This window comes from Pararge aegeria, chromosome 11 (genome assembly GCF_905163445.1).
Source record: "Pararge aegeria chromosome 11, ilParAegt1.1, whole genome shotgun sequence".
Lineage (NCBI taxonomy): Eukaryota > Metazoa > Arthropoda > Insecta > Lepidoptera > Nymphalidae > Pararge > Pararge aegeria.
In genome coordinates, this window is record NC_053190.1 from 11,630,529 (window position 1) to 11,655,849 (window position 25,321).

At 35.8% G+C, this 25,321-nt stretch overlaps 2 protein-coding genes across 2 annotated transcripts; one reads left to right on the forward strand and one right to left on the reverse strand.

The window, feature by feature from the left end:
- The first annotated feature begins 1,663 nt into the window (after nt 1-1,663).
- Nucleotides 1,664-7,064, forward strand: LOC120627544 (4F2 cell-surface antigen heavy chain-like). The gene is made up of 3 exons (XM_039895548.1): nt 1,664-2,244; nt 2,799-2,941; nt 4,042-7,064. The coding sequence occupies exons 1-3, from the start codon at nt 2,031-2,033 to the stop codon at nt 5,545-5,547; spliced, it is 1,863 nt and encodes a 620-aa protein (XP_039751482.1). The 5' UTR covers nt 1,664-2,030; the 3' UTR covers nt 5,548-7,064.
- Nucleotides 7,065-7,899: 835 nt separating this feature from the next.
- Nucleotides 7,900-25,182, reverse strand: LOC120627542 (protein expanded). Its single transcript, XM_039895546.1, has 4 exons — nt 24,954-25,182; nt 13,365-13,616; nt 12,119-12,198; nt 7,900-12,038 (listed from the first exon to the last, which is right to left on the reverse strand). Exons 2-4 carry the CDS (start codon nt 13,585-13,587, stop codon nt 8,538-8,540), a joined length of 3,804 nt encoding a protein of 1,267 aa, XP_039751480.1. The 5' UTR covers nt 13,588-13,616; nt 24,954-25,182; the 3' UTR covers nt 7,900-8,537.
- Nucleotides 25,183-25,321: the final 139 nt, after the last annotated feature.

A 25,321-nucleotide genomic window follows, 5' to 3' on the forward strand; every position in this document is an offset into this window, starting at 1 on the left:
CAAAATTAATTCAAAACAGGGGAAATTCAAAATACTATTCTATAGAAAAAAAAATATGTCAATCAATTGTCAAATAATCACAGATATAAGTGAATACAGATTAATAAGAATACATACTCGGATAACTTAATAGATTTTCGATACATGACAATATTTTTTTAATACTTATATTTAGGCTCGCAGCAGGGTGCATGAAAAAATGTTAAGACTAATATTAGTTACATTATTAATTATTATAATATTAAAACTAAACTTATTAACTATGCTCGGATGATTTGTGGCACGAGCTCCCTACCTAGGTCTTACAATTAATAGGAAGCTTGGTAAAAAAGGTATCGCTTCACGATTTAAAGCTAGCCTCCGGAATTTGCTGCGCCGACGTAACTTGAACATGATGCGATACGGCCGCTTCTTGGTTAGCAGGCATATGGCTATCCCGTGGGAATGCCTACGTAACATAATTATAGCCTTTGTAAAACGGACGTGGTTGTTGATAAAAGGATCTCGGGAAAGACAAAAGTATCGGGCCTATACCGAAATATTGACTTTATTTTTAACTATCAACTGATAGAACACGCAGATGGTAAATGACTTTGAAAATATAATTCAAAAGTAAGAGGATTGGCGTCGTTTTCATAAATAAATAAACCCATCCGAAATCGGATACTTGTGCACAAAGCTTCTAAAGAAAAGTTACGTAAATTAAATAAGTTTTCCAAATAAAACAGAGCAACCTTTCGCAGGGCACGCTAAGAAGACATCCTGCAACGTGCTGCCTTGCCTAAGTTTATCAACCTGAGGCGTTAGTGTTAAGTCCCATGTGCTTGTAATAATTATAGTCTGTTCAACTTCATCGTATCGGTACACCAGCAAGAGAATTTTGCATGTTTATACCTATTTATGCTTTTATTTTTCTTGTAAATACCTATTGATTTATATGTGAGTACTTGTTTGTTTAATTAATTATTTTTCTATTGTATTATTATCTTAATATATATAAATCTCGTGTCACAATGTTTGTCCTCAATGGACTCCTAAACCACTTAACCGATTGTAATAAAATTCGCACACCATGTGCAGTTCGATCCAACTTGAGAGATAGGATAGTTTAAATCTCAAATTATAGTCGTAATTTTAATTTATTGCTAATTATTTGTCTATAATTAATTGACAGTCGCATGTTATATATACTACTATACTCATTTAAGGCTTAGCGATTCTGAATACTTTAAAAACAAAATCAAACGCAGACGAAGTCACGGGCAACAGCTAGTGGTATATATATACTAGAATGTCGATACCTAGTCGTTTTTTTGTACTTTACCTAGGTACTGAGTAAACTACGAAAAAACATGTTCTGCCAAAGTCAACAAACAAGACCTTTCACTCGGCATGGCATGTGGCACTTTGATATTAAATGCCAAATCCTCCTGTGGATATACGCCGCGTTCTTTGACAAAATGCGGCACAGGCCAAAACGACGTGGCACGACACAACGGCAACAGTCTATAAGCGAAAGGACTATACACCGGCCAGCACACCCTCAGACTGGAGGACAGCATTGCAACAATGCTTTTTTGAGATTGCAGAAATAAGCATGGCTGAAGTACTTGGCCGGACTAGCTCTGTCACAAAAAGCTCTGCCTTACCATTTCTTGTATTTTTTAATTAATTATTCTTTAAGTCTTTCAAGTTACTATGGCAACTTCTTAATCTCCTACTTTCACATTTCATAAATCCGTTTATTTATATACACAATTTTTATTTTTACAATTTTAGTCTGAGCTGGAATCATGTGGATGACAATTGACAATATATTTGTTAAAAATTGGTATCATTATTTTTGATTTTGACAACACAGACCAGTAAATAAGTGTATGACATTTCTGATACATATGTAATGTATTATGTACTTCTATTTTCTGTAGTTATTTTGGTCTTGGGGTGGACTCGGTATGGTCTCGGGGTATAATATATAGACTTTACTGTTAATTTCATTACGTTCGTGAGTGAGCTAGAAAAATTAAAATATGGATGATTTACCGGAAACCAGTGGTAATAATGATGGTACTGATCTTGAGACCTTGGATTATCTTCGCGGTGTGAAATCTTCTACATATCTTCTCTTGCCCCTGACTCCAAGTCCGACTCCGTTAGACTTTAAGCATCCGCTTTCAGAGGAAATGAACGAAGGACCATTTTTAACACTCAATGATGATCCCAAAATTGATCTGCAAAGTTCAGGTGAGTCAATACCTCCAGGTTGTAGATGAAAGAATACGTATCAAAATCAAAGTGGACAATATCTACTTAACTGCACATTAGCCTGCAATGGTAACCAATAACAATCACCACAATCAATAAGCAAACAATCACGCGCATATATTACGAAAATGATCTGATGTAACACTCTAGATTTTTTCACCTAATATGTTAATTGTCTGTCGTTTGGTCTGAACAGCGTTAGGCAAAAAACCAATGTAATCTTCCATTTTTTGTAATAGTATTAATTGAATGCCCACCAAGCAGATGGCATGGTAAGTGGAAACCCATTGGATATAAACAGAGCCACACTTTGCAGGGTATATGTTAGAGGCATAAAAAGTGCTGCCCTGTGATATAGCCACTACACTCCTCAGACTGGAACACAGCAATACTGCTTTGTGGCAAGAATAAGCAAAGCGGTAGTACTTTTCTGGACAAGTTCTGTCTCAAGAAGCTGTACTACAGCTGAAAATACTTGAAAAACAGATTAATGGTAACATAGAGGTAGCTATTTATGTTTTTAAAATTTTCAGGTGATGCTTGTGCTGGAGATTCCAGTTCATCGGGAGATTCAAATTCTGTAGTTCAAGATCCAGTTAGCGCTCAACTAATTAACAATATTAGTATGCTAGACTACCAAACTCTTAGCAAAAATGGTGACATAATCATGGGACAGGTACATGCCATTTTTATATCTATATCTAACCTATACTAAATATTAAATATGCAAATTATTGTATGGATAGTCAGATGTTTCTTACTTTTTCACATAAAAACTACTGAACTTGACTGAGAGATGGAATGGAGATAGATGACACCCTGATTTACCACATAGGCTACTTTTTATTGCGGAAAAATTACAACTCTTGTAGCATTTGTGAAAAATGTTGACAAAGTTCAAGTGTTCAAGTTTTATCTTACTATAAAACTGCCTGTCATTGAAAGTTTAAAAATTTGAACAGGGGAATGGTTTAATATCAATGTGGAACCCAAAACCGATTTTCATTTTATATTTGTCTGTCCGTTTGATCACAAATCATGAGAAAACTCAGTAGTTTTCTTGTGATCCTGACCTGGTTTAATAGGGCGCCTTCATGATAGCTTTTGTCGAATTTACATTTTAACTCTGTCACATATAAAGAAGATTTAAAGTTATTGTCTCACTGGAAATGCCATTTTTTGTAAAGATTTTGTCAATATTATTGGTGATAGAGGGCAAAGTCCTTAGTGTAAACCATCAGCACCCTCATGTAACATTTAAGGATTCTAAATACATGCAAACACATCACATATTTTATGTATGAGGGAAATATATAGCACTTAATAGGATAGGGAAATAGGTCACCAAACCAACCAATGACTTGAGTAAACATTATTTTTTTCCTTTATGTTCTGTGGCATGTAATTGAAACATCAAATGTCATCATACCTACCAGGTAGGTATGATGACATTATGTTTTCTATTACATCACACAGGTCAGAAACTTTCAGAAGATCTGTCAATGTTTATGTGATTGAAGGTTTTGAATGATGGATGATCAAAGTTCCCATATCTATATTATTCCCACTATTATAAAGCTTAAGTTTGTTTGTATGTCTGAAACAAACTGATTGAAAAAAAATTTGCACTAGGCAGCCCATTCATGAAGTAATGTTGATTTAGTAGCAAGCCAGCGACCTGACATTGACACTGGTCATGGGTGTAACTGCAGGGCACAGCTGGTTCAATTTCACACAAATTTTCACTTTGTATTGATGCTTTGCATTTTTTTCTAGCCTGAAATTTGTAAACTGAATGGAAGCATAAATGTTAACAACAGGAAGCTGCCAAATTTTGTTAATTGGAATTGGAGTGTTATAAGGAAAATCCTACTTTGGTTTGTACTCACTGGTCTTGTTGCTTGTATTGGAGCCATTATTGCTATGGTTATTAATATACCCACAACATGTAATCCCAAACTTCCATGGTACCAAGGTAAAGTCTTTTATGAAATATTTCCTGCCAGTTTTAAAGATTCAGATAATGATGGTTTTGGGGACTTCAAGGGGCTTATTAAAAAGTTAGACTACATTAAAGAGCTAGGTGGCTCTGCCATTCGCCTCAATTATATATTTGAAGCTAATGATTACCCTTACAACTATTATAATTCAACATCTCTGCTCCAAATAGACAAGCGTGTGGGAGTTTTAAAGGATTTCCAAGAATTAGTGAATGTGGCACACAAAAAGGAAATGAATATCATTTTAGATATCCCTGTCCTGAGTATGACTGAACCATTAAAAGCATATAATGTGAATGATACTTTTGTGTTCTCTATTGATCCTCAAGAAAGTAAGGATCCAACTTCTGCAGCAATTGCGTATTGGTCGCGTGCACAAAATGTAGATGGATTTTATTTAAAAAATTTGGAAAATTTTGTTGATGATGTTAATTTTGAAAAATCACTTCAACTTTGGAAACAAATTTTAGGTAATGGCAAAATATTTATAGCCAGTGAATTATCATTTGAGAAAGCTAATGGTGCCAGTTCAACAGTGCTTCTGAGTTTGATTGATCTCATTGAGGTTCATTTAGATTTGCATAATGGCACAACTGGTTTAAAGTATCATATAAAAAATATTTTGTCTCTTTTTGATAAAAAACACTATCCGTGGATCCTTTGGAATATTGGCAGTATTAGTAGTGATAGAGTGTCTGAAAAATATGAAAATTATACATTACCATTAACAGCTCTCGAGCTAGCTTTACCTGGTACTGTTAGTATATTTTATGGCGATGAGATAGGTCTTGGCGGTTTGTCTGATCATGATATTGAGCATGATTTCCATGAACATGCGTCTATAAATAACGTTGCCATGATGACATTCCCTAACAATGACAAAGTAAGCAATGCTGCACCAGCTCTTCCATGGATTTCGGAATCTGCTTTGGAACCCAGGTATCATTACTTAAATGTTATTAAAACTTTCATTGAGTTCAGATTGAACACACCAACAATATATTCAAAAGAATATTATAAGGATGACAGTATTTTAAAAAATACGGGGATGCGTGAAACAGTGGATAACCTTATTTTGATTGAACGATGGTATCCACGTCGGAATACATGCGTTTTAGTTGTAAATCTAAGCAACAAAGCAATAACTACAGACCTATCTATGATGTTCTATGGTGGAACAGTTGTAGTTAATTCAAATACTTCTTTGGTTGGCCAAGTTTTATATTTTGATGAAATTACGTTTCAGCCCTACTCTGCAGTCATGTTTAAGTTGGAAAAATGAGGAATCTTTAGTTATTTTTATGTTACTCTCTCTGTCTAAGTTATCTCTAATATATTATCAAACTTTCACTTCATCAGTTAATCTGATTTAGGTAAATAAAGAATATTTTACCTTATTAAAGTTTCTTAATGTTACGTACTTATTAAATTAAGTAATAGCGTTAGATACAGTTAATATTACTTAATAATTTTGAGTTGAGTACCTTGTACTCGTTCAGTATGTAAAATATGCCAAAGAGTTTCAGTATAATTTCGGGATGTTACTTAACAAATTTAATTAGATCTTCCAAAGTGACATATTCAAGTTTCCTAGATTTTAGTTATCAGTTAATATTAAGTTATAACGTTAGATCAAGTCAATAATGTATGATATTACCTAACGATTTTGCATTGAGTATTTGTTGTATTTGTAAAATATGCCAAAGAGTTTCAGTATAATCTCTAATGTTACTTAACAAACATTAATTAGATCTTCTAAAGCTTGTATTTGAGTATTTTAATAGTCTTAATAAAATAATCTCTTTATAGTGTTCATAAAAATGTTATTACGTTATTTTTGCTTGTTAGTGTTTACAAATTTTTATATTTTAATACTTTGTTAACTTATAAGTGATATATTTTTGTGAAATGTTTTTAAAAGTCTAATAATTTTAATTTTTAGAACTAACTATTTGTTAAAAATGTATCAGAATCATTATCACATCATAACACTTATAAGCCTGCTACCCACTTAGACGGCATCATCACTTATAGCTGGGTTAGATTGAAGTCTACGTAGAGGTATATAAAACTCTAAAGGAAGTTAACGATTAAATAAACAAAATGTCGAAATAATGTACGCTCAAAGTAAACACGTAAAATTCCCGTCAGTTTTCTCTGTACAATTCATTATCACTTTGTTCTGTATTCTGGGATCATCTCACAATATTATGTAGGTATTGTTGATGATTCTGTTGTACAAAAATATCTAAAGTCTATTTTTCCTTACCTGTCTTATAATGTAAACGATCTTTATTATTTTTTTATAGTTCATTTTCAAGTTGTTAAGAACAAACCTACATAAAGATTATGCCATACTATCGTCTTTTCTTTCTTCTGCGTTTGTTTTATATTTTTTAAATCATACTTCTCTTGTTTAATGTTATTTTTGAATTTTTGTTACTTAATAAATTGACTAGAAATAAAAGTATTGCTGCCCTTTTTACTATTTTCCTTGTGGAAAAGGACATCACTACTGGACTTTAATGCCATACCTATCAAGTTTAGTTCAGTTCAGAGTTATTTACAACACAAAATACTTGAAATAGCAATAAACCTTCCTTTAATTTCCAAGAATTTAACGATCTTTACTATTTCACGCACAATCAAATAGGGTAGGTAGGTATTTAAATAATACTCGGGGGTATTCATGTAAGAAACTTTACTTTTATAATACATTTGTACATGTTAGAAAAATAGATGTACTTAGATACTGCTATGTACATGGTTGCAATCGAAATAAATAGTTGTGAAAAATATTACACGTCTATAATTAACTAGGACTTAGTAATGACTTCAGATACTTACATATCAAATACATTAACTTCAGAATAATATAAAAAGTGAGTATTTAAAATGATATTTGTGGTTTTAAAAATAATTCACTATTTAATAGTGAATTAATATTGAGTGAATTATTTCAATAAATAAATTACTTTTGTACAATTTACACATGTGTAAACTTAAAATTGATAGGCAATTATTAATTATTTATTTATAGTGATATAAAATTAATATAGACATTTTAAAATTTACAGTTTGTTACTCTTCTTAGACATTTTCACTGAACTCAAAATCCTAGAGCATGAAACGATTAAGTTTTACAGATGTAATTGACAACATTTCAAGAATTATCTTGAATTTTTCTACAAATTTCTAAGGAAATAAATCAAAACTAACTTGTGATGACGCCATTCGATACAGTCTCAGACACAAACATTAAATTAAATTTTAAAAAAATCTGAAAGTAATGCTATCCCTTTCATAACGTTCTTCGAATTGTTTTTGGACTTGACAGCTTAGAGATTTTTAAACACTGTTTTCCTTTATAACTTACTTGGCTTGACACATAGAAGTTGGAAATATGGAAGTTTGGTTTCTGTTATAAAAGAAATAACCAATGTCGAAAGCGTCGCTCCGGTATTTAGAAAATTACATCCGTTAGTGCCTAATTTAGTGTGACGAAATTTATAGACTAAATCGGGTCTAAAAGTAGTTTTAGACCCGATTTAGTCTATAGATTTCGTTAAGCACTACTGGTTTCCTTTATAGCCTCTGTGGAAAAGGATAGCAGTTTTTTTAGAGCTTTGATAAAATCCGTCATTTCTTAGCGCATTATTTTTTTTTTGTGATTACCAATATGTGTTGGTTGTCATGCAAAGTATTACATGCATTTCTTAATATATTATATGTCCTTGTCGCAAGGCCAATGCTGATAATTCTGACTAAATTGACTGGTCTGAAAATAGTGCAATTTCCTTTTTACAGGAAATATTGTGAATAGTAAGTACAGCACTGCTTTTAGACCTGTCCTACTAATTTGAGTATTATGGCCATTATCGTTTTAATGCATCTGAGACATCATTGAATTTTTTAAGATGCATTAAATTTGAGGGTTACATTATTTCTTTTCTCACTAGTTTCAAACGATAATGTAAGCATATTAAAAATTTGAAATGTTGTCAATTGTAAGTAACGATTGATACAAAAAGTTTGTATTATTAAGACTCGAGCACACGGATGCCGAGTTTCTGATTTCCACATAATTTTTTTCTAATATTTGATAGTTGAAAAAACCTACCATCTATTCATTAATATCAGTGGGATTGTTACTATCTAATGTCAGTCTTTTGTTACGATAAAAATGGTGGATGAAAACTATAAAATCATAGCACTGGAAGGATTCACAACAAGAAAATCTTATTTTTAAATAATCTTAGATTTAAAGCAATGTCATGAGCTAGGTTGGCTCTTTTTAAGTTTCCCTATGTTTGGGTGCATAACATATGTATTGGATAGAGCTCTAGGAGTGTGAGTTTCAGATCCGGGCAAAGCTGGAAGTTTATCTGTTGGATTTCTTATTAATATTTTTTTTTGAGGCCCGGTCACTACACGCTTTGCATTTATTTCTTGTTTATTCTTAATATCTATGTTATCGGTGGTGATTTGAGCAGACTTGGCACTTTTTTTGTCACTTTCACAGTCACTACCTGTTTGTTTAACTATTTTTGTGGCACCAAAAGCTTTAGTTTGTTTTAATAACGATCGGTCATTACACAATGCAGCAATTAGTGGCAAGTCTAAGTTTTTACTTTTTTCTCTGAGAGTTTTTATATCTAAATCACAATTAGTGGATTTTAGTTTAGTTACACTATTGTCACTATTAAATGTGCTAGAATTTGGTCCTTTTAACTCCTTTAAATGGGAAGGAATCTTTTTCTTGTGTTCATAAGGCGGTGGAGGCGGTGGTGGCATACGCCTCGTTTTTATTCGAGGTGGATCCTTAATTGCAAGTATATTTTCATGAGATTTCGTTCGAATAAAACTAGGCTCCGGTGTAGATAGACAAGACATTATTGGAGGTCTTTCCAAATTTATAGAGTGGCTACTAACAGATGTTCTACTTGTCATTGAGTACCAACTTGTTCGGGTGCCAGGTATTTGAATATAAGAGTCTGAAAGATTTTGTATGGACCCATACGGAGATGAAGCTGACAAAGAGGTCGATAGGTATGGTGTACTTCGGTACTGTATACTACTTTTGTGCAAATTAGAAATTCGTGATTCTGTTATTTTATGGTCCACATAGTTTTGCTGGGATATAGATGGATCTTGAAGCGGATAGTAGACATAATCGACGTCACTATATAACTGCTGGTGAAACATTGGGTTGTGTGGAGGCGGCGGCGGAGGTAGGCGTGATACTGGCGGTGGTGGTGGCAGTCTGGGCCGACGAGGTGGTGGTGGTGGTGGCGGAAGTTTCATCATCGCAACAAGGACGTTAGAATCTATGTGTGGTGCTATTTCTCTCGAGGGTGAAAGATTACTGCTAAGTCCCTGTGCTAACTTAGATCTTTCAGCTCTACGACTAGATGCTTGATGTCTTTTTGACTTCTGGAAGCGGTGTTCCAAAACCATTGGACTAGCAAATGTGCGTTCACCAGAAGCATTGACTTCGCCTGCTTCTGCTTTCAATATATTAATCATTGGCTTAGATGTTACAACTCTTGCTGCAACCTCTTCTTTCTTATCAAGTTGTATAGGACAATTCGATACTGGTGTGCCAGGATAAGCAGGCGGTGGTTTAGGTGGTATTGCAGCGTGCGGTGAAAGTGTAAGATGCTTATATTCATATGGTGGTGGCGGTTTATCAGGACACAGTGGGAAGACTGGCACCTCTTCACCTAAATCCAGTATATTAGGTAGAGACAAATTAAGTCCTTTGCGGCTATCGATTCTTGTTGGTGGAGTTGGGGGACGATCAAAGAACGAATTATTAGGATAGTTATCGTCTGAAGGTGCCGTATCCTCATGACCTTGAAGGTAACTATCACCAGAAAATGGTAATGGCAATCTTACGTAATCTGACACAGAATCAAACGTGTCGCTCACTGATTTATTTTTAGGATAAACACCTCTACCTACTATTAAATCACTCAATTCACTTGCACTTAGTAAGTTGTGTTTATTATCCGTTGGATCGCTTCCATCACCATGAAATGAAATCGCGCTGACATTCGAATTGCTGCGTTCACGAAAAATATTTTCTTTATCGTCGTGTTCAACATCACAAAATTGAGGTGTGCCATCAACGCAGTCAGAATTATTTGTAGGAGTGGTTAATCTTAAACCTTTCGGTGAATGTTTCGTTCTCTCCGATTTGTTTTTTAGTATGGATGATACACTATCGAAATCAGCTAAATCGTTTTCCTTCGATATTTCGTAACTAGCGTAATGTGATTCACTGTATTCTGTACGACTTTCTTCGGAATGAGCATATAATTTTGAACGTGCTGTTAATTCAGAACTACCCATTGTATAAACCCCACTAGTTTCACTCGATGCAGCAGCAGTGACGGGTTGTCCTAGCCCATCATATAAAGCGGATGCGGTGTCCTGTGTATATAATCCGTCTATCCCAACATTACTGTTATCACTTAGCATAGAATTTTGTGCTGTGTGACTATATCCTAGTTCTAAACTGCTTGCATTAGATACTCTACTTAGTGTACTTAAGCCCCCACGTTTTAATATGACAGTGCTACATGAAGACGAGCATTGTGATCCGGTACATTTTAATTTACTTGAGATTGGACTATCTGTCAATTTTTCAGCTCCAATGCTTTGGTCTGGTAAAGACCCTGTCTCATCGGTTTGATTTGTTGAAGCTTGCCCGACTTCTAATGAAGAATCGTATTTAGGAACACTTTCGTCTTCTTTACTTTTTTTAATTCGCATTTTACATTTTTGTTGTTGAAGCGAAGAAGACTTTTTTAATGACGGTGCTTCTTGAGGAATGTATCGAATCATATAAGATTTTGAGTAATCTAATAAATGAGCAAATGCTAAGCTTTCAGTGGATGGAGCCGGAGGTGAATCAATCATTATTTCCAACTCGTCTTCGGATTGCACCCTGTCACTCACGATACCAGAAGTTGTGTTTGAGCTTGTAGAGGAGATAAGGGATATTCTTTGCTCATTTTTGTTTTGACAGTATTGAGAAGTCAATGACTTTGAATAGCCGAAACAAGTTTTTCGTTCATCCTCTTCCTTTTTAAGAATTTCATTTAATTTTGATGAAATTTTCATAGAAAACTGATGTGTTTCTTTACATAATGCAAATAAGTATTTACACTTTTCTTCACTCGAAGAATACAATGTAATTTTTCCCTCTTCTGTTCTTATTTCAAACTTTTTTCTATCAAAACTTAACTTTCCTATGGAACTCCATATGAAATTTGATATAGGACCGTTGTCAGGCAGAATCTTAATACCTTTTGCTGTGACAAGAAGCCACATTGATCCCGGTTCTGTTTCTGTTTTAGATTTCTTAAGCCGATATCTGTGCGAGTTGATTGTATCTGGTAGAAGGCAAACCTCACGAATAAATCTGACTTCCGCATCTGATTTTGTAAGACCGCGATGCTCACGGTGACAAGCACGTATAGCCGATAATACCCAATCACCAGTGAGTGACGGCGGTACAAGTTCTTCGACTTTAAAATATTCCTGATCCTCATAAGCATCTTCATCGCCATATTTAGCTTGCAGTGCTAAGCCAATTAGCAGTAGAAGTATTTCAGCAGGCAGCATGTCCCTTGTGCGTATATTTTCAAGCAGTTGAAGGAAATATAAATGGCGCCCAATGTCATCATGTAATAGTAACGGACTTTCTATGTAATATTGAATTACTAGATGAAGTTCCAATAGAGGTTTTCCATTCGCGTCTAAGCCCTGAAAGAAAAAAGTCATTTTCATTACGTCCTCATAAGAATATTTAGAATCAAAATTGTCATATCATGTTTATAACTTACATGCGTATGTGAAGATCTCCAGCTCTTTGGCGCATATTTTGAAAGTTTACTTTCTAGATCCACGAACAAGTATTCGCCATCTGAAAAATAAGTAATTATTAATTAAATTAATTAATAACACCTAAGAAAAACTATTCCAGGAGAGTTTAATCATACTTTCTGCTATATAAATTTGAACTTTAATAAGTATATAAAAAATTGCTTTACGTTACGCATTCTTTTTCGTTTCATTTTTCAACAAACTTTAGTTTAATAGCTAGTACCAGTAATTTTAATTTGCAGCTTCTGTAACTCATTTCATGATTTACACATAGTGGTATAAACTATTTGTGTACTGTCTATAATTCGAGGGCATTTTTCTTAGTACTATAGTCGTAAAAATGTAATAGGCCCGTTTTGACATTTGTCATCGCGACGTAACTAGTATGGAACCATAAGACTCTGTACTCGATACTCACGATAAATCAATTCAAGTTTGTATCAGTACTTGATTGATATTATTATGTATTGTAAAGTGTTCGTTCGTTCAAAGTATTCCTTTAACTTCACAACCAATACGCGTGACTGGCTGTTGATTATACGTCCACTTTTCAACATGTTGAAAGTTGAAACAGAGTTAGTACTATATAACAACAAACACAAAAATCGAGTCAAATCACTATGTTTAAATTAATGTCCAAAATAGAAGAGCTATAGTTAACGTAATAGTAAACAATATATATCAAACTTAAACGAGCGCACAGTCAACTTTACAAGATGAGGAACGAAAAACTGCGAAGTTGCGCGGGGACGCTTCAGTCATGAGCCGCTTGGTCAGATACATCATCTCAGACTCATTATTTAGAACCCATTTTGAGAACCAAGCTTATTCTTTGCAGTAAAGATAACTATACAATATTTAATTTCGATATTCAGTAAAAAAATGGTTACAGCTCTAGTATAAAAAAAAAAAGACTGAGAACGTCACTGTTTTCGGAACGTTTCGCAACAATTATAAATTGCATGCTACTATGAAGTAAGCGCAAAAAGAATACTCGCGATATATTCTTTCATATTATTTAACATCCCAAAAAAATTTACTTATTTTTTAAAACACTGTATGTAGTTGATTTTTATTTTTTTGTTTCTTTCAGTTTCGTTCCAAGTTACATTCTATGGTCTTGCACAAATGTCAAAACGGGCCTATTACATTTTTCCGACTATACTAGTGTAGGTATGCAAAAACTGTATTGAACGGATAACTTACTTTGCATGACAGCTAAACCGAATAGTTCGGTATCGGCCATGCCTAGAAGCTGTGAGTGCGCGTGAGCCAAAGTCTTCAATTCCTTGACCCTTGCCTTTGCTTCCACGACGAAGTGTATTGGCTGAGGCTGGCCGGGCATACGCAGGGCCAGGAGGCGAGCGCCCGCGCCGAGCGCGCGCGTCTCCCAGCCCAGCGGCCCTCGAACCGAACACAGAGCGCGCATATCGCATCTCGAGACGTCTATTGCTCTCCCTGTAACAATTTTAAAAACATTTAATTTTACCCAACTACTCGATTAGGGAATTAACAGACTGAAATATCAAATGCAGCACCTGATTTGATTAACTAGAACTTGGTAGACAACGGCTGGCGATCTAGACATAAACAAATATTTGGATCAAGCACGTGGCTGCTTTAAGGTAAAATATCTCAGGAATCCCGGAATGTGGCATACGAAAGTCTAGAGCCTGACAAAACACTGAAGAAGTCTGGGGAATAGCTTTTCTAACTCTTTTTAAAGAGGCTCTTCCCCTTAGTATAAATGAAATGAAAAATAGATGACCCAGTTGCTGGCATTACATAAATAATTGGATGATTGATTTATTCCATAAAGATCTGTCTACTGCACAACATATTTCAGTGTAGATCGTGATACGTGAATGACAAGAATGAAGATACTCAATATTTTTGCGCATCTGACTTCTACGTTGGTCAGTATATTTGGCAATTAATTCTATAAGTGAGGCGTGGATCATCGGCATCGAACAAATATGTGAGCTTTTGCCAACCATTATAATGAAAAAGTTTGTCTAAAAGGGGCACGAGAATTACGACCATTTAATCAAAAAATATGCCGAAAAAGACGAAAGGCATTGGTCACAGGACAAAGTTGGAAGACATCAAAGGGTGGAAATCCCGATTGTCAAAGTATGTGATACTGATTGCCTGGTGATATCCAGTACAATTTGGTTACTCATGAATACTTGCTTTATCACGGTTTCATAGTTTATTTGCGGTTATAACATATTAAGCGGCACGCAAAGAACGTCGCTTCCAGTATACTTGATTTGATAATCTATGGATATAAAAAAATTGTCTTCACCGACCTATTTATATTTACCATGCGGTTTTCTTTTCTCTGCATAATGTATTTTTCTATTTTATAAAATGAATTGTTTGACCACATTCAGCTTTCGACGTCATCCTTGGTAAGCACTGTGGTTTTATATGTACGAGAATCCGGGTTAGATGCACATAAGTTTTATTGCTAGCTAGCACCCTTCCGACGAAGACGTGCGGGGAAGAAACCGATTAGGGGTAAAGGTTAAATATAACTGAAATAATCCTTACAGGTTTGCCCTCTATCATCTTAGGTTGCATTGTCTCTTACCACCAAGTGAGATTGCAGTCAAGGGCTAACTTGTAGTGGAATAACTTCGGGTTACATATTCATCAGGGTTCCCTAGCGCGGACTTCAAATTTAAATACCTGGTGTAATTAAATAAGTACAAACTCAATTTTATTCGAAGGGTAACGCATAATTTTAAAATCTGGGTTTGAATTAAAGCACATTATAAGAACTATCAACTAGCATTTATAGTCCGCCAAAAGGTTGTTTTGTCAAGAATGTTGGGATCTGCACCATATGTGCATTCCGCTCTTTTTTTCCCCGCATACAATTGCTTTTTGCTACCTGCTGCTTTGAAACCCCACATTGTATCGCGTATTATTTCGGAAATATCTTGCTTCATTATTAGACGCAAAGTTCCTGATATTGTTTTGCTCAATTCAAGGGTTGATAGATTGGTTTATAAAGATATATTAGAAATGTTTCTCTAATCTGTTGTGTGGTATGTGAGTAGAAACCAAACTTTGAGGCATTATAATTGAATTTAACCGTTTTATTATATCTGATTAGATATTACACATAAGTATACGCAATACAAAACCATGCCAGTGGGTCATAACTTCATAAATCCTTCCTACTCCATAAACGTTTAAATATGCTAGTTTTCATCCCCCATTATTTCTTAGAAGAATATCAATTCAAACTGGTGGAATAGACTGACAAATCCCAAAATATATAGACCTAGAGATATAATTTTGGTCACAGTTTACTTATTTTTAGTTTTTGTAAAGCTGGACGTGTCCCATTGCTTATGTTAAATATATTTTTTTCTGCCTTATACAGTTGTCACTTACTGGCGGTTTATACGTAGGTACTATACAAATTGCATGTGTGTATATGGATCTATGCTACTACCGATGTTTATGTTGAGTGCAGTTTACTTTAGTTTTAGGTTGGAGTGGAGTTAAGTTACCGTGGCTGAAAGTGCGAGGCACATTTAGTTCAGTAAGCACATAGGTACTTCACTGTAATATTTGTTTGTTATAATTCACACGCGGCAAGTAGCCTACTAGAGGTTGAGATGGATAAAGAGTATAAGAATAGATGTAAGTTTTATTATTTTTTACCAAGATGTTGATTCTTTTATAATATCGACCAAAAACTTTCAGCTTCAATAGAAAGATTATATTATTCGCACGAAAAAAATAATTTTATGGATAACCTGGATTTATATTTGAAAGTTCAAAAAATTCTCCAATCTCACGTTACCCAATCAGATAAAGGTCCAATTTTGAAAACTGTTGGGTCATTGCATAACACTCTCGCAATCTGCATTGCTTTGATATTGAAAGTTGAAAACTGGCTGGTATTCACTCGACTACCAGCTTCAACGGCCGATAATGTAAATAGATGTATTTATAATATAATAACAGGATAATAAACAAAAGTATCTCGTCCAAGCCGAATTGTAGCTTGTTCTGCAACATTCCTAGGCTACCTGCGGTATCAACTAACAACCTGTTTTGTTATTTTAATATTCAGCAAAATATGAATAGATGTAAACATTTTTATCGCGCCATTTTAAATGAAACAAAATAGCAAATTTTGCGGTACTCGTACTTAAATACGTACCTATTATAAAATGTTTCTTGGAATGTAGTACCACGAGTTCGCTTCGAAAAAACTAGACGCGAATAAATTTCATCGCATCCGGTACCTCTGCGGCTCTTCGGCTCTTGATAGCCATAAGAACATGTTTCTGTAGGGTTCCTTACTCTTTTCAAACTTGTAGTGCATACTAATCTACGTAGAATAAAATGACTGTTAACACATTTATTTTAATACTGTGTGAAGTGAAAATGAAAACGAAGTGAATTCGTGTCCAAAGTTACATCCACCGTAAGCTTAATTGAAAGATCTTATTAAAAAAGGTTACAGGTGTCACATCTTTGTGAAATATTTGCTCCAAATAGTTTCAAGTTGCTATAACTCTGTAAGCCAAAATAATTCTTGCCTATCCGACTGAGTTCGCTGTATGCTTTCTATGAGATCAGGGTTCGTTCGGTATCGTTGTAACTTTAGTTTGTTAGTCGACGTTGAAATTATCACCTTCATTAAAAATGGTACAATAAGTATATAAACCAGCGATTCAATTGTTTAAGTAGTATTATTTGAGAACTTTGAAATATTAATATTTTTTCATGTCGCATTTAAGGAATAGTTGAGTATTGCCGCAAGAGATGGAGAAAAGGATAAATGACGACGCATTAGTTTACCGCATTGGGCGAGCCTAGGTCAGCGATATTGCTTTTCATCATTCAATATTGAGAACCTTTAAATTCAACATCATCGTCATGTAGGTACCTATAGGTTTCGAAACCTTAAACTATCAACTGCCGCCGCCTTTCATTAGCCTTCTGTTTTTAGAGAGAGGGATTAACAGTGTACAGGCCTTTCTTCTTAAGGGTAACAGTGCGGATCTCTACGATGCCTGACGGCGCGATGATAAAATGGGGAGGGAGCTACGAGATATAATATAGTTTCGGCGTTGATGTGACATATTATGAAAATTAAGCTTAATTTGCTATGCTATTAAGCTTAATTTACTATATTGTCGATGTGACAGCAAAGTACCAGCTAGATTAAGTTGTTATCATTTAAGAAGGTAAAAGGAGAAACGAAATCGAACTGTTAGTGAGCTCACTCTCTGGAATACATCTTAATAGATCTGCCCCTTAATGTACAGTTCTTATATCATAAAATTATTGCAAGCCCTAAAATACGTTAAAACCAAACTTTGAAATCCCTAGATACTCCATCTAGGGATTTCAAAGTTTGGTATTAAGGTTACGGTAGTTTGTTTGGGTTTGGTGTATGCAAAGATAGTAACAAAATTGCGCTTTGGATCTATTACATAGAAAAATTGTATATTTCCAGGATAAAAAGTAGTATATCTCATATATGACTCTCCGGCCCATAGATATACTTAACACGCTTTTTGGATAATATTAGTAGAGATGGGTACGGAATCCTCCGCGCATGTAGCGATGCGCACGTGGCTGGTATTATTTTGTTTTAATAAATGCGCGATAGTTTGTGATGGCGGTCAGGCGGGGCGGGGGAACCGGTCGGGTGCGAGCGAGGAGGGGCGCGGCGCGGGGGCGGGGGCGCTACGTAAGCGCGGTAGCAGGCAGCAGCGGTCGGCGACGCGAGGAATGCGGACGACCTTCAGATGCCGAGCGCCCCTCCCCGTACGCCAGCCGCATCTTGCGTCCTCGCATACCTACGGACGACGTTGCCTCCACTTTTCGACATCTCGCCACCACTTTTGACACTCGCACATTGTTATGTATGACGGTTATGAACGGAATTTTAAGGAATCCTGAGCGAGCTTCAGATGTAGATATGTATCTACTTTCATATCCTTAGGTTATTCCGATCTGACTTATATTGCATTGCATAATAATGGAGTTTTTATCGATATATAAACAAACCTTATCGTTTAGCATAACACGTTTTTTAGTAAGTTGCTTATATTGAAATCGTGTATTCATCGTATCGGACGACACTGATATGAAATCGTTTGCAGAACTATTATTGTAAATGTTGAAGGCATAATGACCCACAACAAAATTAAGGAAACAACTAACACTTATGGCAAAGATGCTTCTTTTCTGTTTCAATAAAAAAAATAGCTCATCATCATGCTATACAGCGTACTTCAGTAAACCAATTCATCTGTAGATAGCGTTTCTCTGTTTTTCCAACCCGAGGTCTTAGATTGGGGCGAAAAATTAGTATTCCCTCTTGATTCTAGAATATGTGATATCTTATAGTTAAAGCTAATCATTACATGAAGCGGTGATAGCCCGGTGGGTAGGACTCTGACTTCACTTTAGGGGGCCGAGTTCGAATCCCAGCTCGCATTTCCACCCTTTCCGAGTTATGTGCGTTTTAATTTTTAATTAAAATATCACTTGCTTCAACGGTGAAGAAAAACATCGAGAGGAAACCTTCATGCCTGAGAGTTCTACATGATGTTCTCAAAGGCCTGTGAAGTCCACCAATCCGCACTGGGCTAGCGTAGTGGACTACGGCCTGAGTCCTTTTTATTGTGGGACGAGAATTGTGTCCGGTAGTGGGTCGATAATGGGTCGTACTTTTTTAAAATAGGCCTTGTATTGGGCGTGTGTTGTTCTAGGCAGTGGATGTTTGACCAGGTTTACATAAACACGACCCAACTATCACCAAGAGGAAAGCATAGAGGTTAAAACTCTTTTGAATCTCTAATGCAACTCCATTGAAAAAAATTATCTGTATAGCAAATTTGAAAGTAATGTTTTTCTCAAATAATTCCATGCGGATTATGACGCGGATGAGAAACAGTAAAAAAAATTAACAATATAATAGTTTCACTAAATTTTTAACAGTTCTAAAGCAGAAGTCATAACACAACAGTACACTAGAAAATTTAGTATAATGGTAATAATCTATTGACTTCACCAATGACTTCACAAAACCTGGTCCTCCTAAATCCTATTGTAAAAATAGGATAAAAAAGCCATTGCTGATGCTATTAACAATTAACAAAATTGTAAGAAAAATAATAACCAGTTGTTCGCTAAATACGCAGATACCGCACGTGGCATAGCATTGTACGAGCTGGGACGTCATACTGACGTCAGCGATAGAGCCTTCGCTTGATAATATGGATTAAAAGAATGCGTACATCGTGATTGTCGCTAATATGTGACGTTTTACTGTATTTTAGTATACATCTGGATTTTTGTACGTGTTCCGTGAAGTTTATGTGGAGTATCTACAAGTATTTTTTTTATAATTGAGGAGCGATGGGTTGGGAAAAATCGATTGAAATTCGATCGGGATAACTGAAATAGTAAAAACGTGATCGAGACAGAGTACTGAAAATCAGCGTTGCAGTATTCTTTTGCAGGAACTTACTGGTGCTGCAACATAGAGTTGAGGAGGTGACCCGTAGACCACAAGGACGCAACGTAGGCACGTTTAATTATTTTGAACTGTTTTTTTCTCTCTTACAATTATTTGTAGGTTACGTATAAAACTTATTACATTAGATTTGAAAATGTTGCCTCTTTTATCTTTTGATTCAGTTGGGTGTTACCACGGTTTTATACGACAGTGTATACTCAAATATAGTTATTATTTGGTCCATCGACCTAAATAAAATAATTGTAAGTTTCTTCACGAAATCTACATTATTTAAGTATATATCCCACCTCAAAAAGGAAATTCAAGATTTTTTTTTGCTTCGGTACGTCTTGTTGTGTGTACACACTAACACGTGTACTTGTTACTTTATGTATTAATGCACCTATTTATAGGAATCATTTTATGACAGTTACGTATGCATTGTAAAATGAATATATTTTAATGGGACTAAGTCGCTTGCATTTATAAAAACACGGTGTCAATCATGAAACTTAACTTAATCAAAACGTCTATGGTGTAAATAAATTATAATAATGAAAAGAGATGAAAACCTCCGCCTTTTCTTGTTTTAAAAATCTGAAAATTTTCAATGCTATTCCGCTCGTCGTTTATACTGGAAGTTTAACTATGTTTCTACAAAAGATATTAATTAAACATTAGTATATAAAGTAAGTACACAAGCCGGTTTGATAAGCGGTCCGAGCTGCAGGCTAAAGGTAGTTAATTTTATGTTTATCCGTAAAGCTTGAAAGAGTCCTCCGCATTTTAAACGCCTTACATCAGACCGCATTCCGGCGAAACTAGTCAGAAAAACCATACCGAGTCAAAACTAGTTTTGATAATTAGCTGATGTGCTGCTATTTTTTATCGCAAGTAAGTAGGTATAACACCCGTTGCGCTTATAAACTCCAATGTTACTTGAATCGTTTACGAACTGAATATTACAGTAGCGAGTTACTTAAATAGTACATATTTAAATAAAGGAGCAACGAATAAGACAAAATTCTTTTCTCCGGGTGTCGTGAAAGGAGCGCCACTTGCACCGGTGCGAATTTAAGGAGATCCGAGAGAATAGTGTTTGGACTTCCTTGACTCTTTTTTTAAAACAAAGATTAAAAAGAAGGCGAAGTATATTTCTCCGGTTCTAGTATGTACCACAAAACCCGACCTCTCTCTGAGGAAGTCGGGCAGAAATCGGGTAACACACAGAAATGTTCTAGATAAAATGAAATACTTATAGATTCGGTCTAGATAACCTGTTCAGGACTGACAAACTTCCCATCTTACACTATCATTCGGTATCCCACCAAACAGTATGAAGTTATGGTATGGCCATAATCCGGCGTTTGTTTAGGAACGATCCCCATCGGACCGGATTTTAAAGACCATGTCATGACTAACTACTGGTCCTACTTTTTTTTTTATTTAGCTTTATATAAATGACACCTCAGAACATGTTCTTAGACAATATGTTATGTATTTGGTTATTTATGTTGGTGGTTTAAATATTAACTTTCCATTCACGTAATAGGTACTATACCTTATTGATTGATGCGTTTTAATAGTCTCTAATTTATAGCTGTATGTTTAACATCAGTTATTTTATTCACCTACTTAGGTGGTTTCCTGATTTAAAAAAAGACTTGAAATGTTAATTAATAAATCGTTTCCTTCGGATACGCTTATTACCTACTGTAGATATCATCGTTGATTCTAATCTTGTTTTAATTAGGTTATCAAAAAAATTAGGAAATACATTCAAAACGTGCATAATATAAGTGGTTAAGTGGATACCTATCTTAGTCAGAACGTCAGTATTCCACAGAAGCACAAACTTCTTCTCGTATAAATAAATTGTTAAGAGCTTATTGCTAAGAGAGCCAATTTCAGTTTCTTAACTCTGGACTGATACTGAAAACAGTATAATTTTGACGAGGCAATGGTCAGTAGTCTTAGTTTTGAATACTGTCGTAAAGTTGCCTGTTTTTTGTTTTACATATATGTAGACTAGACGTAGAATAGATGTTTGATTCCCTTGAAAAGCTAATAATTAAAAATATTTCCGAGAGTGTGCCCAGGAACTATTAAATTTGGTTCCATCTTCACCTTTCTACCATCGAACTGCAATGCATCATTAGGATCTACATCGTTACGTACTTAGTCGATATCCCATGGGCTTTTACAAAGCGCTTTGCTTCCTTGTTTCATATCCGCACAACAATGATTGGAATGCTTTTGCCGGCATCCGATATTTATAATATGGGTTCTTTCAAATCAACAGTGAATAGGCATATTCTAGGCAAGCACGCTCCATCTCAGGCCGCATCATAACTTACCATGACGTGTGATTGCAGTAGCGTGCAATCTAAAAAGTCACATATTCAAAAACCGACTTTGCTAAATACCAAACCAACGCAGTCTGTTTTTAGTCTGAAAAACGTGTGAGAATTGGTGTTTATTATCAAACTTCTACACTCCCTGCAACCCTCTCCTCTGAGAAGTCTTTGCCCAGTAGTGAGACGTAAATAGGTTCATGATTATGATACGACTTAAACGAGAAAGCAACTTTAATAACTTCACGAAAAATATTACGAAATTACAACAAAAAATTTAAGATTAAACTTTTCAGTCGATTCGCAATTCAGCCGCGATCTCTTTTGTGCATGCTAAACAATTGTTTAGTTTTTAAGGCGACGACAGAAATACCGGCAGAATTTGCTTATGTCAGAATGATACGGATCACCCCAGCAGGGGTTCTGTTGATAATAGACTGAACGTAACGAGGCTCTAACGAGGTCTTACAGATTTCTTTAGTGTACGAAACTTTAGGGAGGCTCTCATACAAGCACATAGGGTCAGATCGTCAACTTTGGTGCTATCAAAGTTCGAGCTATTTTGTCCCAGAGGTAGCTCAAAATACATTTTTCAAATGTAAAGTTTTTTAAAATCTTAGATATGTTCTACAGCTTAAGTACCTATTTACCTAACACATAATTTACCCTCGATTATTCCTCGTTTGTTTCTACTTTAGTAACACTTATTTCATGAATCAATGGGCTGTGTTATTTTAAAGTTTCAAGTTTATTCCCGCATCGTCGAAAGGTCCAAGTTTAAAAGGTGAACTTATAAACTTTAGAACCTACATCAGTAAGTGACTGACGATTATCCATAAAACTGTTCCTTAACGACGCTATACTTTAACACTAATAGGTAAAGGTACATAGTACGTTCGAGCATTACGTGTAGGCTATCGTTACTTTATTTACACTCGTCGCTATCGAAAGAATGCGGTCGCGCTCGCAACCATTCTGTAGCTAATGATTCATTTGCTTTATCAATAACTCGACTATATCCTACATTGCTTTAACTATTAATATACACTTATCACGAAGTAATATTAGCGGATTGGGGTTTATACCTAATTGACGGTCAGTTTCTAATTAAGTATGTCATCAATAGGTACTGTAAAATTCAAGCATCATCATATTTTATGATTGACATAATTTCTTCATAATCATGTTTAATAGTACCATTTAAGTGTTGATTTAAACTTTCTTTGATCTTCATTTGTAAGTTTGATGCACTGAATTTTTTTTTTTTTCGTCTAGGCTTAGTTCTGTTAGTGCTCCATTAGTATGTCAGGAGCATTTGGATCCTTGTTTCGGAACATGCTGTAAACTGAACGTATGTTTTTACTTTGGATGGATTCTCATCTTATCAAGCTATTACCGAACCACGAATGGAATCCTTTCAGAATAAGAAAGGTTTAGGCCGTAGTCCACCACGCTAAACAAGTGCGGATTGGTAGACATTATATTCTTTTAGAACATTATCTAGAACTCTCATAAGGTTTTCCTTCAAAATAACCTAATCTTACGGTGCAAAATCAAGTAATTTTTGTTTTAAGTCTTAACCGCTATGACCGTTTCTTCTGCTCGCCCGAAAATTGCTTAGCAACTTTAAACCAAAATTGAAAACAGTGATATTTGTAAACTTAGATTGCTCATTGCTGACGCACCTGAAGGTGTCCTTGATCCTGGAAAACCCAAATTTGATTCCGCCCCGACGACGCTGTGTAAGTTTGCTCAAAACTTCAGACCTGAATTGCAAATACTGATAGGTAGGAATATCAATAATTGATACCAAGTTCTCGACACTTCAATATACCGGTAACTAGCCTGAAAACGCAAACCCTGACATCTTAACATACCCTAGTCTTTCCATCTTCCATAAGATACTTGTCGATGGTCTCAATTTACCTGTGCTTGCTTGTTATACTATGGGATCACATCACACAAATGTAAACAACAGAGTAGGTATAGTTTATATCTATGTAACTTGCTAACATTTGCGTTTTATTCGTGTGGGTTTATAATTTACCAAGTGGCTTGTTGATACGCCCTAATGGTTTGCTCGACTATGACCTCATGACACGGCTGGCCGGTATTTAAATTCTTACCTATGTTTCGTTAATTAATAAAAATTTTATTCTAAAACGTATACATTATCTGTGTAATACTTTTTTTTATTTTGCTGATTTAACCGTGTCCTGCTGGTTTTTCTTTATGGTCTGTTCTCCGGAAGCCCTAAATTTTTTTAACAAGATTTAGAATGAGTTGATCACGCATTATCTTATTATTACCTTGAAATGGTTAATGAATAGGTAATAATATTAACATTTCATCACTGTTCATTTCAGAGAGGATGATAATTATAGGTCCGAAAGCCAAAGTAGTTAGTAGGCTCTTGATATTTATTTATAGTGATGTTAAATTCGTGCTTAGTAAGGTACCTATTCACTAAAATAATTAATAGGACCATCAGCGGAGTAGAATAGAAAGTAACGAACTACTTAACACAATTTACTCGTTTCTGAATAATAATACCTACCTATCATAAATTACCCACTATTGTTAACTATACGTACCTACACATTGTTACGGCTGAGCAAGAATTTACGTTCTCTCATTGTTTAAGTCAGAGTTTCTGACTACTAGTAGGCCATGCTGGTATGCAAAAGATAGTTGAGTATTCAATGGTAAGGTGCTGTATACCATTTGGTATATTGTCTGATTGTATGGCTGCTCAGTGCCGAGTGGTGGCAAGCAGTGGTGAGGAAGGGCGCGCGGGCGCAGGGTCAGCGGCCGCGGCGCGGTGTCGGCGCGGGCGCGGAATTCGAGCTATGTGTATGAAATGAAAGTGGCCGCATCGTGAAAGCGCGCGCATCTACTGCGGCCGTCCAGGGCGTCGTTGGCAAACACCTCACTCACCATTAATAAACAAATCCAAAGCAGATCACAATAGCATTAATCTCAGTTGTAAACCGCATCCATAGGCACTTCACTACACTGTACGCGCGATCTCGCGATCGTAGTTTCACAGTGCGGCGACGGCGCGCATAATCTCTATAAGCGCGCAGGAACGACTGAGCGCCGAGTAGAGTGAGTGAAGCGGCGAGGGCGCGTGGGTCGGCAAGGCATGAAGGCACGCGCGGGGCGCGCCGCGGCTTGGAACAGTGGAATGCGGCAAGATAGTGGCGCGGGTACCGACCGAGGCCCGCTGTAGGCTGGAGCATGAAGCCTCCGCCGCGCCGCGCCGGTATGGCCGTCGGACGCGCCTCGTGCGTCTGCGCTGCGTT

Excerpts from the sequence above, each read along its gene's own strand:
- LOC120627544 (XM_039895548.1), top strand. The coding sequence starts at position 2,031 with ATGGATGATTTACCGGAAACCAGTGGTAATAATGATGGTACTGATCTT. Across the intron at positions 2,245-2,798 it reads AATTGATCTGCAAAGTTCAG|GTGATGCTTGTGCTGGAGAT; the intron begins GTGAGTCAATAC and ends TAAAATTTTCAG. Across the intron at positions 2,942-4,041 it reads GTGACATAATCATGGGACAG|CCTGAAATTTGTAAACTGAA; the intron begins GTACATGCCATT and ends ATTTTTTTCTAG.
- LOC120627542 (XM_039895546.1), bottom strand. The coding sequence starts at position 13,587 with ATGCGCGCTCTGTGTTCGGTTCGAGGGCCGCTGGGCTGGGAGACGCGC. Across the intron at positions 12,199-13,364 it reads CGGTTTAGCTGTCATGCAAA|ATGGCGAATACTTGTTCGTG; the intron begins GTAAGTTATCCG and ends CTTATTTTTCAG. Across the intron at positions 12,039-12,118 it reads GGAGATCTTCACATACGCAT|GGCTTAGACGCGAATGGAAA; the intron begins GTAAGTTATAAA and ends TTTTTCTTTCAG.